General features: G+C 39.8%; 1 protein-coding gene across 1 annotated transcript; it reads left to right on the top strand.

Moving 5' to 3' along the window:
- The first annotated feature begins 13,155 nt into the window (after nucleotides 1-13,155).
- On the top strand, nucleotides 13,156-14,085 carry LOC127197990 (olfactory receptor 151-like). The gene has a single exon (XM_051155795.1). It carries the CDS (start codon nucleotides 13,156-13,158, stop codon nucleotides 14,083-14,085), a length of 930 nt encoding a protein of 309 aa, XP_051011752.1.
- The last annotated feature ends 2,590 nt before the right edge of the window (nucleotides 14,086-16,675 follow it).

The following is a 16,675-nucleotide window of genomic DNA, read 5'->3' as shown; positions in this document are numbered from 1 at the left end:
GGGGTTACTGTGAGAGCCTCTAAGATTATGTGATTGTACTATTATCCTCACTTTACAGACTGGATAAATGAGATTATGAGATACCTGAAATCACAAACCCACCAGACTTAGGCAGAAGGGGAGCTCCAGCACTCCCACCCACAGTCTGTATTTATGACCTATGTTTCTTGACCGATCAGGGTCAGAGAGGCATATACCTTCCTTTACTTGAAGCAGGGATGTTCCGCCTACTGTCTCTCCTCCACAGTGTCCTGAGGGAGATCGAGATCTGATGAAGGGAAAACAGCAGCTTGGAGCTCTGGGCCTTCTCCTTCCCTCAGGCCAAACCTCAGAACCTCAGATTTACCGTATAATTCTCTCTATACCAAAAACCTTGACTTACAATATTAATTTATCCAGTGGTCCCTCTAGCTTGCAGGAAGGACCCAGCTCTATCCCGATCTGTAGTAATAGGAGAATAAACAGCCATTCTGGCTCATAATCTCAACGGCTTGGTTATGAAAGCCAAGGCTCCCTCAGGATCATTTCCTCAGAGTTACCTTCCCAAAGGAAGCAAACATGTTTTTTTTTTCCTGTAGAATTGATAATTTATCTTTTCAAAGCAATTATTTTCTTTCAGCTAATAGTTACCCAATAGTATTCAAGGAAAAAAATTATGAAAGCAACAACAATCACCACTTATTAAATAGTCTATAATGTGCTTAATGCTGTCTCCTTAAATTGACTCCTGGCTGATAAGATGCAAAACACTCAAAAACATATCTATTTTTGTAGTTATGTATTTAGGAATATATGCATATACATGTGTATGGAAATTAATGGAAAGGGAGGTATAAAATTTGAGCAAGGTGGGGCATATAGGAGATTTTAGAGGGAAAAAAGGGAAGAAAGAAATGATGTGATTATATTATAATCTCAAAATAGCAAAAGAAATAAAGTTTTTAGAAACGATTATTCATTCCTCATCACAGCTTTTGCTTTGATGCAAAAGTCTAGACCTCTGGAGAGAGCAGGTGTGTTTCTTTTTTTTTTTTTTTTTTTTTTTTTTTTCAAGACATGCTCCAGGTGTGGGTATGGTCACAGTATCTTTCAAATAGTTCTATTTTCTGTACCAGCAACTTAGGGATTCACACAATTATCAGCTACTCTTATTTCATGAAGACCTTGTGTCCAGGTCATAGAAGGAAAGATGATTGCGTGAGGTGACAGAATGCTTTCTGTTTCTGATCTCTCCTTCTCCGTGAGCACACATGAACTTTAGTTTGATTGGGATGCAAAGTAAAAGTAATAAAAATGCACAGCATAGTTTAAAAATCAAACATTAGATTACATGCAATAAGATGGCTGGTATAGTACTTGCCCTGAGTGCAATGTAAAAACAACAACAAAACACACATCAACTATTTGCAAACTTTGAACAGCAGTCAATATAAGGATAAAATTGTTGGCAAAGGCATAAAAAAATAGGCAACCACTATAGCCACCCTGTAGTGTGTGTTTTAGTCCCAAATGTAGAATGTGTAAAAGACTTGTGTGAGGGTTTGCTGTGTTTTTCCACTGGTAACAGACTTGTGAGAGAGTATATGATATTTGTCCACTAGAAGAGGAACCACCTCTTGTGAGGGCAGGGTCTTTGCCAACTGATAAGCATCCTAATATGGACACTGAGAGGAGATATATATGTGAGCTCAAAACAAGAGGCTGGGCTTTTTGATCTTGGCATAATTTCCTATTGTTTGGATGTTTGCTCCCTTTTAAGATGCTCCTAGAGAGAACTGTTGCTGCAGTTTTGGCTGCTGCTCTGGGTTCCAGCAGCTATGGTTGCAGTCACCTTTGCTGAGTTGCTAGTTTGCTGTTTAACAGATCTGCTAAAATCCTGACCTAAGGAATCACTCCAAGGAACTGAGTCTAAAATGGTTTACTTCTCCTGTTCCCATTAACCTCTTTTCCTCTTCTATCTAGGGTAGGTAGGTTGGAAGAGAGTTATAAGAATTAAAGTAGGTTGGAAAAAGTTCAAAGCCTATACCACCCAAGCTTTTTCATTAGTGGAAATTTCCAAAATATCCATAGTAAAGTATTTTTCCCAAGCAAATGGCAGGAATGCCTACTAGTGAAATAAAGAAGACCAAAGTCCATGAATGCCAAGACAGCTGGATGCTAATTTATAGAATAAATAAAGAACTATAAAAATTAAGCACACAGAAAACCAAAGCTTCCAATTAATGAATGTATAAGCAAATTGCACATAGGTCTCAAAAGAAGAAATACATATAGCCAATAAATACGTTATATCACATTTGTTCATTGTGTGCACATGCACAAGCACACAGGTGTATGCACACACATGCTGAGCACAGCCAATATGTTCAGGGAAGGGGGCAACTTAAAGGAGTTGGTCTCTCCTTCTACCATGTGGGTCACAGGGATTGAGTGTGGTTATCAAACTTGTTAGCCATCTCAGCCTGCTGGAGCATCCTGCGGGCCAAGTCAAGAAATAGTATAAAGGCTTTCAACATCCTTTTCTATCAGGGAAATTCAAACAAAACTACTTTGATATTCCTTCTTGCCCTAGTCAGAATGGCTATCATCAAAAAGCAAAAGACAGTGAATAGTGCTGAGGATGAGAGGAAAGAAGTAACCCTGTTTGCTGCTGGTGGAATGGAAACTGGTACACCCCTATGGAAATTACTGCAGAGACCTCAAAAACCTAAAGGTAGAGCTACCATATGACTCAGATATGCTCTTGTGGATTGAATAAGAATGGCTCCTACATGGAGATGTGAGAAGGGAGATCAGCAAAACCAAATTTGAAAATGCCATCGTAAAATCTAATGTTAGTAGGCTAGCTTTTGAAAAATATTTTTAAAAATAATTCCTCAACCTTTCCTATATATCTAAGTGGGTACAGCCATTAAAAACGAACTAAAATATTCTGTCAGTAAGCTAAACACTTGTCAACTTGCCAAAATGGTCAAGTTTATGATTGTAACTCTAACAAAATGGTAGTAGTGATGGTAAATCATGAGTTATGATGTTCCTGAGCAGTCAGGATGTGATCTTACTTCAGTACAAATCTTGGCTTTGCCTATTACTAATTGTGTGACCTTAGTAGCTGTTCAAACTCTCTCTGAACTTCAGTCTCTAATCTCAAAACTAATAATAATCATTTCTCAAAGGGTGAATAAATGGTGCTGATTATAGCACTTAGAAGGCAAACAGAATTACTTAAATAATATTAGCGATCAGAACTGTCTTTCTTAATAGCAATGGCGTTTTATATAGATTGTAATATCAGAGCAGGCTGAAAAAGAGAAAAGGGCAGACAGGGAGAACAGCCAGAAGACTTTCCACAGAAATAAATGCAGAAAGAGGTGAGTGGAGCAGGAGACACAGTAATGGAGCAGTTGATATATTGATGTCCCGATGGTAAAAGAGTTTGATAGGGAAAACACAATTGAAATTTGACTAAGGTTTGAGACCCAGAAAAGCAGAAATATGACATAAATCAGAAGTAAGAGTAAACTGCAGGGAGATAGACAAGTAGATAGATAGATTAGATAGATGATAGATAGATAGATAGATAGATAGATAGATAGATAGATAGATGGAAAGAAATAGATTGACAAATTTCATTAACTAAATTTAAATTTTAGATAAATTTAGATGAAGTGCTACTTTAACATCTAAAAGGCAAAGATCAGAAAGAAAATGACAATGTAAAGCAGACTATGGTACAGAAGAAAGAGATGCATATTTAAGATTGTGTATTGTTTTATTTTGTTTGAGACAGAGTTTCTCTGTGGAGCCTTGGCTTTCCTGTACTCACTTTGTAACAAGAATAAATTAATAAAAAAAAATTTTTTAATACAAAAAAAATCAAATCATTATTCTAAAAAATTTTTTTTCTTTTTTTAAATTTTATTTTATTAATTTATTCATATTACATCTCAATGGTTATCCCCTCCCTTGTATCCTCCCATTCTTCCCTCCCTCTCATTTTCCCCTTACTCCCCTCCCCTATGACTGTGACTGAGGGGGACTTCCTCCCCCTGTATATGCTCATAGGGTATCAAGTCTCTTCTTGGTAGCCTGCTATCCTTCCTCTGAGTGCCACCAGGTCTCTCCATCAGGGGACGTGGTCAAATATGAGGCACCAGAGTACGTGTGTCTAAAAAATTTTAATGAAGATGATACAAGTGGAAGGGCTTTGTCTCTTTGCCTTATTTAACTTATAAATTACTAGGTGACTTAGTTAGAGTTTCTATTGCTCCAATGAAACACCATGATCCAAAAGCAAGTTGGGGAGAAAAGGGTTTATTTGGCTCACACTTCCCCAGCATTGTTCATCACCAAGAAGTCAGGACAAGCACTCAAACAGGGCAGGACCTGGTGGCAGGAGCTGAGGTAGAGGCCATGAAGGGGCACTGTTTAATGGCTTGCTCCACATGGCTTGTTCAGCTCAGGGATGGCACCAGCCACAATGGGCTGGTCTTCCCACCATTGATCACTAATTAAGAAAATGCCTTACAGCTGGATCTGAGGAGGCTTTTTCTCAGTTGAGGTTCCTTCATCTCTGATGACCCTAGCTTGTGTCAAGTTGATATAAAACTAGACAGAACACCAGATTCCTTTTGACAGTTTCCTAATTCCTCAGTTTTGGTTGAGCCTGTGCGCCATCCCTCCTCACCCCATGTCCATTCAAATCTTTCTCCCAGTGTTACCCATTCTTTTTCACATCATAAGTGCTATTTACCTTCTCCTCACATGAAGCCCCTTCTCCCCTCTCATGGCTGTCTTTCTGGGTAACTGGCCTCTGCATACTCTCACTATCACCTAAATGCACATACATAAAACTTAGAAACTAGGATCAGTGTGTGGGAGAGAACATGCACTGTGTGTCTTTCTAAGCCTGGGTCACCTTACTTAATGCAATATTGTTCAATTTTTTTCTGCAACTATTCATTATTTTATTTTATTCACAGATCAATAAAATTCAACTTCTTTCCAATTATGATTTCATTTTTGTTTACAAATAGCTAAATAAAATTCATACACACACACACACACACACACACACACACACACACACACACAGTGTAATGGTAGATCAAAGAACTTGATCCAGTTGGTTGAATTGCATAGAACAAAACAAAAACACATAAGAAATAAAGTTAAGCCAACAGACAATAATGAAATCAATAAACTGTTTCACTGTTCATATCATGGATGTGAGAATGTGCTATCACTTTGCAAGATGGTAAACTCAGTAAAACAACCAATAAGATGCAGCCTGGATCTCCTTGTATTGCTTAGCATAGCTATGGATAATCTGCAATTATCACCAAATAAAGACTTCAATTTAAAACTCTGCAATATGAATAATTTCACAGTTCTTATTACACTGAGTATATTTTTTATTTTTTTATTAGTGTGTGTGCTTGTGTGTGTGTGTGTGTGTGTGTGTGTGTGTCTGTGTGTGTGAACACGTGAGTTCATGCATCCATGAAGTCCAGAAGAGGGTCCAGTTACACGTAGCTATGAGCCACCAAACATAGATTCTAGGACCCCAAATCAGGTTCTCTGGAAGCTCTCTTAAGAGCTGAGCCATCTCTCCAGACCCCAATATACCCAGAGGTGGAAATGTTCTTATGAACAAATCTCCCACTTAATAAGCATCTACAAATGCACACTGTTACAGTCCACATTCAAATGCTTTCCAATCTCATCCCCTCTACAACCAATCTACAGGTAGAGCAGCAAGCAAGGATGGATTAACCATCTTTACAAGTTTAGCATTTCTTTTTCCAGAAAATAGCCCGTTTGTTTTAGTAAAGTCTTTGAGATTGTTTCAAAACACTACAAAGTAACTATTTGAAAGCTAGTTGATGTTGCTCCCTGCATGATCACTTAGTAGTGATGTGCAACGAATCTCATGGCAGTAACCATGGGTACTGTTGCTGGTAGTGACTAAAGTAGTGATGCGTGCCTTAGTATTGCTGATGGTAATAATGGTGGCGATAATCACATAGTGAAATAACTCTTGGTACTAAATTATTCCAATACTCAAGTTACATTCTAAGTTTGCATCAACATAACTCTACCTCAGAGAGGGAAACTAACACAGATGGGAGTGGGGAGCACAGAGCAGGTACAAGCCAAGACTAATCACTCCTTTAGAGAGCACACAATCCCCATGTGACTCCTCCCAGGAGATGTTCTGTATATACCTATGTAAACAGGACTCGTGCGTCACAATCATGATGGTTTCTTTTTCCTAACAGCCAGGCCCCTCAAGTAAATATAGCACTTGCTGTAACTGTACATATATGCTCTGCTTCTAGCATTTGCTAATTGTTGAGACCGAAGGTACCCCTTAAAGTTTCCAGGGGCCTGGTTGTCACTTCCCTTCCACAAAGGTATTTAATTTCACATTTGAATAACTTTTTAAGAAAAATCTTTCTTCAATTATATCTTGGTTTTTATACACTACGTTTCCAATCATATGTGTGTTTTCCTCTTCCTCTAGTGCCTTGGTGTGTGTGTGCTGTGTTCTCATCAACAACAACACTGAGCCTCTGCAAGCTTGGTAAGTATAGAAGTCATAGTACCGATAATACACAGAAAGCTCAAGGCATGTGACTGTATTTATGTATAACTAAAAGTCTACAGAAATGAGATTTTAAATCCAGGTTCTGTTGTTTCCATACTCAAAGGTCCTCTCATTGTCACAGCACTCAGTAAATTGTGTCCACTCTGTCCATCATAGATCGAAACAACCTAACCCAGGAGAATGGTTGTTGATGGCAGAGTTTCTAAATTTCATGGTGCTTCCAGAAGCAGAGGTTAATTCAAAGGAGCTTAGTAGGAGTTCCTTAATCATTTATATCTAGAAGATAATTGATCTCTAATAATAAATGAAATATTTTAGATAGTAGATGTTCCAATTATCTGTTCCTATAAAGCTAAATTCACTACCAATAAGAATTTAACATAAAAATCTTACTTAGCAATGTAATTTTCCTGTCTTCAGAACACAACCTAAGGAGTTAAAGACCTGTTCTTACACCTAAAAATGTCATATTAAAGAAATCAAATGATATTAACAGTTTTTAAATCCTATGCAAAGGTTTACAAATTGTTTTATTTCAGACATGGGTTACATAGATTTGACACATTAATAATAAACTTGGCATCACTAATAATACACAACGTCCAATTAAGAAAAGAAAGAAATCAAAGCACTATAGCCAAAAGGGTGCCCAGACTCAATTCTCTACCTTGCTCTCTGTGTCTTCTGTCATTTATGTCTGATGTGTGAGTCTGAATTGATGCCTGCCTGAAGGCTGTCTTATGAAACTGTCCTTGTGTGTCTATGTCCCTGTCACCAACGGAGGGCTTTGCTCTCTCTAACTTGTATTGAGCAGCACAGAAAGCATCACATGGGGAAGGAATGAGGTGTACTTCACAGGAACCTTTAGCAGGGTCTTAGAAGGGATTACATCACTGACTGCAACTGACCCCAGTGGACACAGGTAGCAAACATCATTGTGCATCAAGTAACATCCAAGTGTCATATCCAACATTCATGGTACAAGTTCATCTTAAAAGACTGCTTTCTGCCTGTTTTCTGTTTCCAGCAATAACACATCTACACACACACACATGCATTGCTCTTGAATCAGGGTGATGGAGCAGTGATAACTTAAGATCCTACCTAACACCAAATGAACATCATGTCTTTGTGGAGTTGATTGAGGGAAGAGGAGCTTTTTTGTTTCATTTTATTTGAGCTTTTTTTTTTTTTTTTTGTCTTATTTGAATTTTTTTATTTTGATTTGGGGGTTTTGGTAGTTTTTGTTTGTTTTTGGTTAGCTGTTCTTTGAGAGCAAGAACATGAAGTTGGGCAGGTAAGATGGCAGAAATTATCTGTGAGGAGTTGGGGGAGGAGAAAAACATGATCATAATATGTTCTCTGAAATAAAATTGGTAAATAAAAGAAAAGACTACAAGTATATGTTAGCTTAGGGTGTAAACATTGACTGTGTGGAGGCAAGTAAGGTGATTGCTACATTGTTCTGCTAAAGGCAAGATAAACAAACAGGCAGAGTACACACTAGAGAACAGTCTTAAGTGACCTTAAGGTGAGTTATTAACTCTGCCTTTGGCCTCATTCAAGAGTAGAACTTCTTGGAATCGAAGAATTATTTTATCATAATGCATATGTTAAATAAGAAACTGTTTGTATTCATATATTTTGTGTATTTTTCCTTTTTTGATATTTTCCTTTGTTGTTTTGTTGTTACTCGTGTGAATCTATAAGTATAATGGTTCCTTTGGGGTTTTTTATTTTAATTTACTAAAATTTATTCAGATTAGTTCCCAATTGGTATCCCTTCACCTGTATCTTCCCATTCCCACCCTCCATCCCTCCTGTGCTCTATTCTCCTCCCCTAGACCTCTGACAGAATGGGATGTCCTCCCCCACCATCTGATCACAGCCTATCTGTCTTATCTGCATAGCTTGCTTCCCATGCCTCTGTGTGCCACCAGGCCTCCTCACAAGGGGCAATGCTCAAATCTCAGGCACCAGAGTTCATGTTAGAGGAGTACCCGCTCTCCCCACAACTGTGGAGAATGAGCTATCCATTGGCTGTACCTGAATAGGCGGTCGAGATTCTCTAAATGCATCAGTTTGTGCAGGTGCCCCTGGATCCAGATCTGTGCAGCCTTGATGGTTTGCTTGTGGGGCGTCTGAAACCTCTGGGTCCTTCCATGCCCCCAGTTTTTTCATACCACTCTTAGCGCTCTATCCAGAGTCCAGCAGAGAGTCCCAGCATCTGTCCTAATCCCCTGCTGTGTGGAGCCTCTCAGAGGACATTTAGGTTGGGCTAATAACTACTTATGAGTGTATACCATGCGTGCCTTTCTGGGTCTGGGTTACTTCACTCAGGATGATCTTTTCTATCTCCACCCATTCGCCTGCAGATTTCAAGATTTCCTTGTTTGTAATAGTTGAGTAGTATTTTCACTGTGTAAATACACCACAGTTTCTTTATCTATTCTTTAGTGGAGGGACTTCTAAGTTGTTTCCAGATTCTGGCTGTTATGAATAAAGCTGCTATGAACATAGTTGAGCAAATGGCCTTGTTATATGATGGAGCATCTTTAGGGTGTATGCCCAGGAGTGCTATGGCTGAGTCTTGAGGTAGCACTAGTCCCAATTTCCTGAGAAAGCTCCAGATTGACTTACGAACTGGCTGTAGAAGTTTACCCTCCCACCAGCAATGGAGGGGTCTTCCCCTTTCTCCACATCCTTGCCAGCATGGGATATCATTTGAATTTTTGCTCTTAGCCATTCAAGTTGTAAGATTCTAAGAATGTCAGAGTCCTTCTGATTTGCGTTTCCCTGATAACCAAGGACCCTGAGCATTTCCTTAAGTATTTCTCAGCCATTCATTGTTCCTCTGTTGAGAATTCTCTGTTTAGCTCTGTGCCCGATTTTTAATTGGATTATCTGATTTGGTGGTTTTTAATTTCTTGAATTCTGTATATATTTTGGATGTAAGCCCTTTTTCAGATGTAGGGTTGGTGAAGAACTTCTACCAGTCTGTAGGCTGTTTTGTTCTGCTGACTGTTTCTTTTGCTTTACAGAAGCTTTCCAGTTTCTTGAGGTCCCAATTATTCATTTTTGAAATTAGAGCCTGAGCTATTGGTCTTCTGTTCAGGAAGTTGTCTCCTGTGCCAATGACGTCAAGGCTCTTCCCCACTTTTTTTTCTAACAGATTTAGTGTGTCTGGTTTTATATTAAGGTATTTTTTGTTGTTGTTTTGTTACTGGTCATTTATTTGCATCACTCAGCAGCATAGAGTAAATATGTTCAATGTTGGTAAATTATTTGGCATTATAATTTTTAACAGATATATTGAATACATAATAGTTTTGTATGATCTTGTTAGATGCCAGCTGTTTACATGATTTTGCTGCTATAAGCATAGCTACAACAAAAATTATTCGAGTTAAAATTTCAATATTCTAGGAAAAGTTCCTCACAGTGAAATTATTGTTTCAAAGACATAGTTAAGACTTCTGGCATAAGAGTCATAAGATAATGCTTAGTTTATATCAGTTTGTGTTTTCTCATCAGAAACATATGCAGTTGTCAACCCACTTACTCTTTATTTCAAATTTGTGGTTGCGTTAAAATGCTACAGGTCTTTTGAGAATCAAATATTCAAGATTCTTGCTCTCCCAGTATTTATTTTAAAACATGAGTGAATAGATTTTAAGTAAATCTCAGGAAAGGCCTATTACTATAGCAATATAAATACCTAACAATGTAAAATACATGTAAGTAAACAGTAACAAAAAACAGTTCAGTAGCAATATAGATTGTTAATGCTAGTAACGAATTGCTGAGGCAAGAAACCTACGAACAAGCCCTGATTGCAAATATGAGTGGGAGCTATCTCCAGATGCTAGGGCTAAGTTGTCCCCAGATTCTAACCCAGAGAAAAAGGATGATAATTGTTTTAAGGCACCATGAGCGTGGTGATTTTTTATACAGCGATCCATAACTAACACACATTGAAGGGCCTTTCCAGCTACAACCCTAGCCCTCTATTTCTTTTAAACCTTCCTACTGGAGCTGCTAAGTTGTTCAGCCTGGCCTGGGGCTCCCTCGGGAGCTGAAGCTAGCTAGCTGTGAACTGGTAATCTTCCTGTCTCAGCTCCTAAAGTCGCTGAGGCTACGAATCAGCGCCACTAGGCCTGCATAGTGCCTTGGGGTTTTTGGTTTTGTTGTTTAAATAATAGTGGTACGTTTTTAACTTTTTCATTGGTTATTCTGATATTTACTTAAACTCTATATTGAGGTCTTTAATTCACTTTGACTTTAGTTTTGTGAACGGTGATGAATATGGATCTATTTGCATTTTTCTACTGGTAGACATCCACTTATACCAGCAAGCACCATTTGATAAACATTCTGTCTTTTTTCCATTGTATGTATTTGGCTTCTTTGTCAAAAAATCAAGGACCCATAAGTATATGTGTTTGTTTCTGGGTCATTGATTTGATTCCATCAACCAGACTATTTCTATGCCAGTACCATGCTGTTTTTACTACTGTTGCTCTATAGTACAGCTTGAGATCAGGGATAGAGATTACTCTGGAAGATCTTTTATTGTGCAGGATTGTTTCAGCTATACTGGGTTTTTTTCTCATTTGAAGTTGAGAACTTATCTTTCAAGGTCTGTAAAGAATTGAGTAGGTGTTTTTATAGGGAGCTCTTGGTATTATGCCCAAATATACATATTTTAATGCTTATATTGCCATTTGTGCTTGCGGTCTAGGATTATGTAAGTAGAGAAAGTGATCAGACATTCACTGTTTTTCACTTCCTAAGTGCAGAATGATATAACCAAGTAACTCTGTAGGCATACTGAGACGGCCATCTCCTAGGTGACCATAGATGCTCCCAAGTTGACATTAACCATCACAGGAATAAAATAATCCAGTTCAGAAAGCTGATGTGAATTAAATCAGCATTAAAATATGTGTATTTTAAATTTAGCCTGTGGAAAACTGAGAAGTCTACACTATTTTGTTTTCTTAACTAATCAATATCTAAGTACTGTGCATTGAAAATAAAATATCATAGCCAGGAGTGGTGACGCATGCCTTTAAGCTCACCCCCTTGTAAAATTTCTTTTTTACATACACACTTATATTATTACAAATATATAACATAAACTACATACAGGAAGAACCACAGAACAATCAGGAATTATGTTCATGTTACGTGTATAGTGATTTGACTGTTTGAATTGGGAATCCTTGAAGAAAACATTTTCCTATGTTTCCTATGTTCCTGTGAGTCCAAAATTCTGAATGTAATTCAATATCTATCATACCATGTCCTCTCTATCAAGTTAAAACATCTATCTAGACCTAAAAACATTGTAATCCCTAAACAATTAAGCTTAATTGTGAAACTAAACTATTTAATCTTCAACCCCATCAGAGACATGAGAAAGAGGAAAATTAATTACCTGAGTAAACAGGAAGTGCAGGTTAACAGCTTCCCCCCCCCCAAAAAAAATGACACAGAGAGTTTGCTGCCTGGAGAGTCCTGCATAACTCTCTAAAATGTTGGAGCATCGTCTTCAGCCACCTGGCCCAAAATCTGACCGACTCAACTGTGGAGAATGAGCTGCTCATTGCCTAGATCTGAAGGTTTACTGTATGCATTGTCCTTGGTTGGTGCAATAGTTTGTGCAGGCCCCAGGTGTCCAGATCTAACAGCCTTGATGATTATCTTGTAGGGTACAAGGACCCTCTGGGTCCTTCTATTTCCCCATTCTCCCATGCCTCTCTCACCCAGAGTCCCAAAGATAGATCAACTTTTAAATTGATGTTACTGCATCTCAGATATAGAACTTGACTTGCAACTCAAAAAGAAAGTTATAACTACTGTTTCATCCTAAGACGGCATGTATTTTAAATGTTAGTATGTACATTGACTGAATATCTAGAAATTGCATAGATGGGGACTGAGAGATGTCTCAGGAGCTAAGAGCACTTACTGTTCTTGCAGAAGACACAAGTTCCTTTCCAAGTACCAAAATAGCACGTCACAAATGTACCTGCAGTTCCAGGGAATCTGATGCCTCTTCTGAACTCCACAGTCTCCTGCACACACATGGCACACATACATTCACTCAAGAAAACACACATATACATAATATTTTTCAAAAGACATTGCACAGATGACAAGTACAAACAATGAAACTACTACTAATTAGCTACAGAGAGAAGGAACACCAGAATCCCTAGAGAGACTATTGAAAGAGATTCCTGGCCTCAAACATAAACTTTCTGATTTAGTGCCTATGAAATGATACCTGACAGTTTGTGTAAGTAGGTAACTGCTGGTCTAGAAACACAGTTCTGGAATCACAGCTCTCAGATTCAGGATCTTTAATATCTAGGGTTTGTTTAGACAACAAAGTGCAGCTGTGTGGAGAAGATACACCTGCCATTACCAGGCTAGCTCTGCAAGTGTCAAATGCAGAAATCCAGCTGCTCCAAGCAGGACAAGGTCAGCCATTCTCAAGCTCTTTCTCTCCCTCCCCACAGGATTCCCACCCACACACAATGGCTGCAGAAAACCACTCCACAGTGACAGACTTCATCCTCGGGGGACTAACTAACAGGCCAGACCTCCAGATGCCCCTCTTCCTCCTCTTTCTGGGCATCTATCTGGTCACCATGGTAGGAAACATCAGCATGATCACCTTGATTGGACTCAGCACACAGCTTCACACCCCCATGTACTTCTTCCTCAGCAATCTGTCACTCGTGGACCTCTGCTACTCCTCTGTCATTACCCCCAAAATGCTTGTCAACTTTGTGTCCCAAAGAAACCTCATCTCCTATGTGGGGTGCATGTTCCAGCTCTACTTCTTCCTCGTTTTCGTCATTGCTGAGTGCTACATGCTCACTGTGATGGCCTATGACCGCTATGTGGCCATCTGCCACCCCTTGCTTTATAACATTATCATGTCTCCTGCCCGCTGCTCCCTGCTCGTAGCTTTTGTCTATGCCATGGGACTCATTGGCTCAACCATAGAGACTGGCCTCATGCTGAAATTACACTATTGTGAGGACCTCATCAGGCACTACTTCTGTGACATCCTCCCCCTCATGAAGCTCTCCTGCTCTAGTCCCTATGATGTGGAGATGGTTGTCTTCTTTTTAGCTGGCTTCAACATTGTAGTCACCAGCTTAACAGTACTCGTTTCCTATGCATTCATCCTCTCCAGCATCCTCCGCATCAGCTCCACTGAGGGCAGGTCCAAAGCCTTCAGCACCTGCAGCTCCCACTTGGCAGCTGTGGGCATGTTCTATGGATCCACCGCATTCATGTACTTAAAGCCTTCCACAGCTAGCTCCCTGGCCCAGGAGAATGTAGCTTCTGTGTTCTACACCACAGTGATCCCCATGCTCAACCCCCTGATCTACAGCCTGAGAAACAAGGAGGTGAAGGCTGCACTGGACAGAACACTGAGAAGAACACTCTTTTGACTTAAATGTTGACATTTCTTTATGTAAGAGTCAGTGGTTGTAAATACCTGGAAAATGCGCTCTGTAAGCCTACCCAACTGTGTATGGGAAGCAATTGCTTCTCTCCATGCTTGGGTACATGCCTCATCTCCTTTTCCTCATTATCATCATTTCTTCTATGTTCCATTTGTAACTCTCTATTTTATGGTAAATTTTAAAATATTTTGGACCTATCTTCTCTTTATGAGGCCATCGGTAAGCAATCTTAAATCTCTGACAATGTCATACGTAGATAATGTATATTAATCATAACCACCCCCATTCCCTTTTTCCTAGTTTTACTTTGTCACACACCCCCATATATCTACCTGCCACTTTCCTGTCCCCTTCTTTTTTAATAACAAACTGATCCCAATTAATATTGCCCATATATATATTAGTGTGTGGCCATACACTGCAGTATGAATAACCTACCAACAAACCTCACACAACTACTAGCTGCCAGTGAATCTGGGAAATGTAGTTCCCACTGTGTTTACAATTAAATAGAATATGGGTTAAAGGCTTAGTGGGGACTGTCTCACCTAAATCGATTTTACTCATTTTCTCCTGACCTTTCTCCTACATAAGATTTAATTTCTACCACTATTTATCTCCTCTAATTGGATTTAAAGGCAAGAAAACATCTCTGCTTTCTCAAAGTGAAAAAAAAGAGAAGATGGAAGGAAAAGTATAGCTCCAAGTTAGAATACATGCCTAGAGTGGGTGAGGCACTGAGTTTCATTTGATTTACTCAGTTTCACAATTTACTTACATTAAGCTTAATTATTGCTAATCTATAAAGTGGAAAATACCAGGAAAAATGAACTCAGTGTCCCATACAAGCCAATACAATCAGATCAAAATCTGCAGAGATGGTTATTTCCACAGTTGTGCTTCTTGGTTTAAGCTGCTTGCCAAAATAAAGTCCTGGAGAGAAGGCTAGTGAAGCCTGTCACACATCCTTAGTCCAAGAATGGTCTCTGTCAGCAGAGCTAGATCATTCAGTTTTTCCCTTTTTAATTGCTCCTATTCATAGAGTGGATTCCATTACAATTAGAACCACCAACCCCATCAACAACAGCTCCCTCACATTAAACAGAACCGCCTCCATGGGAAGACCACAGGTTCTGTTTCATTAACCCTGACATTACTTCAATTTAATGCAAACAAAGATGTACTTCTTCTTTAGAAACGATCTATCTGATAGCATTGTGGTGATAAACTGCTTAATCAAGTGGATAAATATTCTTCAAAATATAATAATCGAAAATAATCTTGTTTTGAAGATCTTTATGAAGCTACCTTTAAATGAGGTGAGCTGTGAAAGAGTCAACACCAATATCTGTCCTCTGCCCTGGTGCTAAAACTGTGTTAGAAATTCACAGTAGATATTCATAACCTGCCATCGTTGCTATAAAAACAGTTAAATTAGATGACTGCTGGGACCAGGATGGCGACCAAACAAGCAGCACATCTGATCTGCGGGATGGAGATGAGGGACCAGGCTGGGAGCTACAGACCTCAAGACCTGTAGGTGAGAGGGTTCCACAAAGTGCAGAGCACAGGTGGGTCCGACCTCGGGCCACCCAGGGAGCCATTCCTGCAGGCTCTGGTGGAGCCTGATCAGCTGCGGTTGAAAGAACCAGCTTGCCCGGCCCCCCCCCCCCCCCCCCGCCTCCTTTCCTCGAGAACCTCCATGAAGGTCTCTGTAATTGTCCATTGCTGCAGGCTATTTCAACTCCCACTCCACACCAGTAACAAGAATGTTAAAAACAATTCCAAGAAAAACCACAGGCCCCCAGGGCCAAAAGCCCCAGGGCAAGTCCAGGGGCTTAGAGATTTAGAAACGCTCTGTTTAGACTAGCCAGTAGATTTAGAAGTCAGTTTAACCTATCCATAACAGCTTGTTGACTTATTGCTGCTTAACTTTACCTATTTGTAAAAGTATAAAAACTGTGCAACTTTGCTGTTTGCGGTCGCCTCACTCTGATGTGAAAGTGGTCCCCAGCCTGCTGGAACAATAAACCTCCTGCTTTTGCATGGATCCGGTCTCTGTCTCTCATTTGGCAGTTTCCTGGAATAGACTCTCCCGACTAGAGGCTTGCATTTGGTGCATTGGCCAGGAAGTGAAGCCCCTGTGAGCGGGGAAAGACCATGGTTGGAGGGAAGGCTGGAGCTCATCAGTCAGGTACCGCGATTGTCTGTTTGTGTTTCACTGTCTTTGTGTGTCTGTGTTGGCCAACGTCACCTGTCTGACTTTCGGTTTGTTTGCAAGCAATGGAGCAGCTCGGATTAGGGTCCAGAGCAATGGAGCTGCTCAGGTTGGAGTCCTGAGCATCGCCTGCGTTAGAGCCTCCGAGCGTACAGTTGTCTGTGGGACATGGCATCTGTCAGGGACCTGGAATATGCTCCAGAGGGTGCAGGAGAATGTGGAGCGATTTCTCTTCTCCCAGTTAAGTGGTGGACTGACTCACGTGATCCTTGCAGGCTGTCTGCCTGTTGATTGCAGACAGTCACCACTCTGGTGTTTTCACCACCAGCAGTGGTGATCTTTTTTCCTTTGGTCTCT

This window comes from Acomys russatus, chromosome 14 (genome assembly GCF_903995435.1).
Source record: "Acomys russatus chromosome 14, mAcoRus1.1, whole genome shotgun sequence".
NCBI lineage: Eukaryota > Metazoa > Chordata > Mammalia > Rodentia > Muridae > Acomys > Acomys russatus.
Note: the sequence above shows the minus strand (reverse complement) of the source record. Positions and strands in the feature narration are given on the sequence as shown.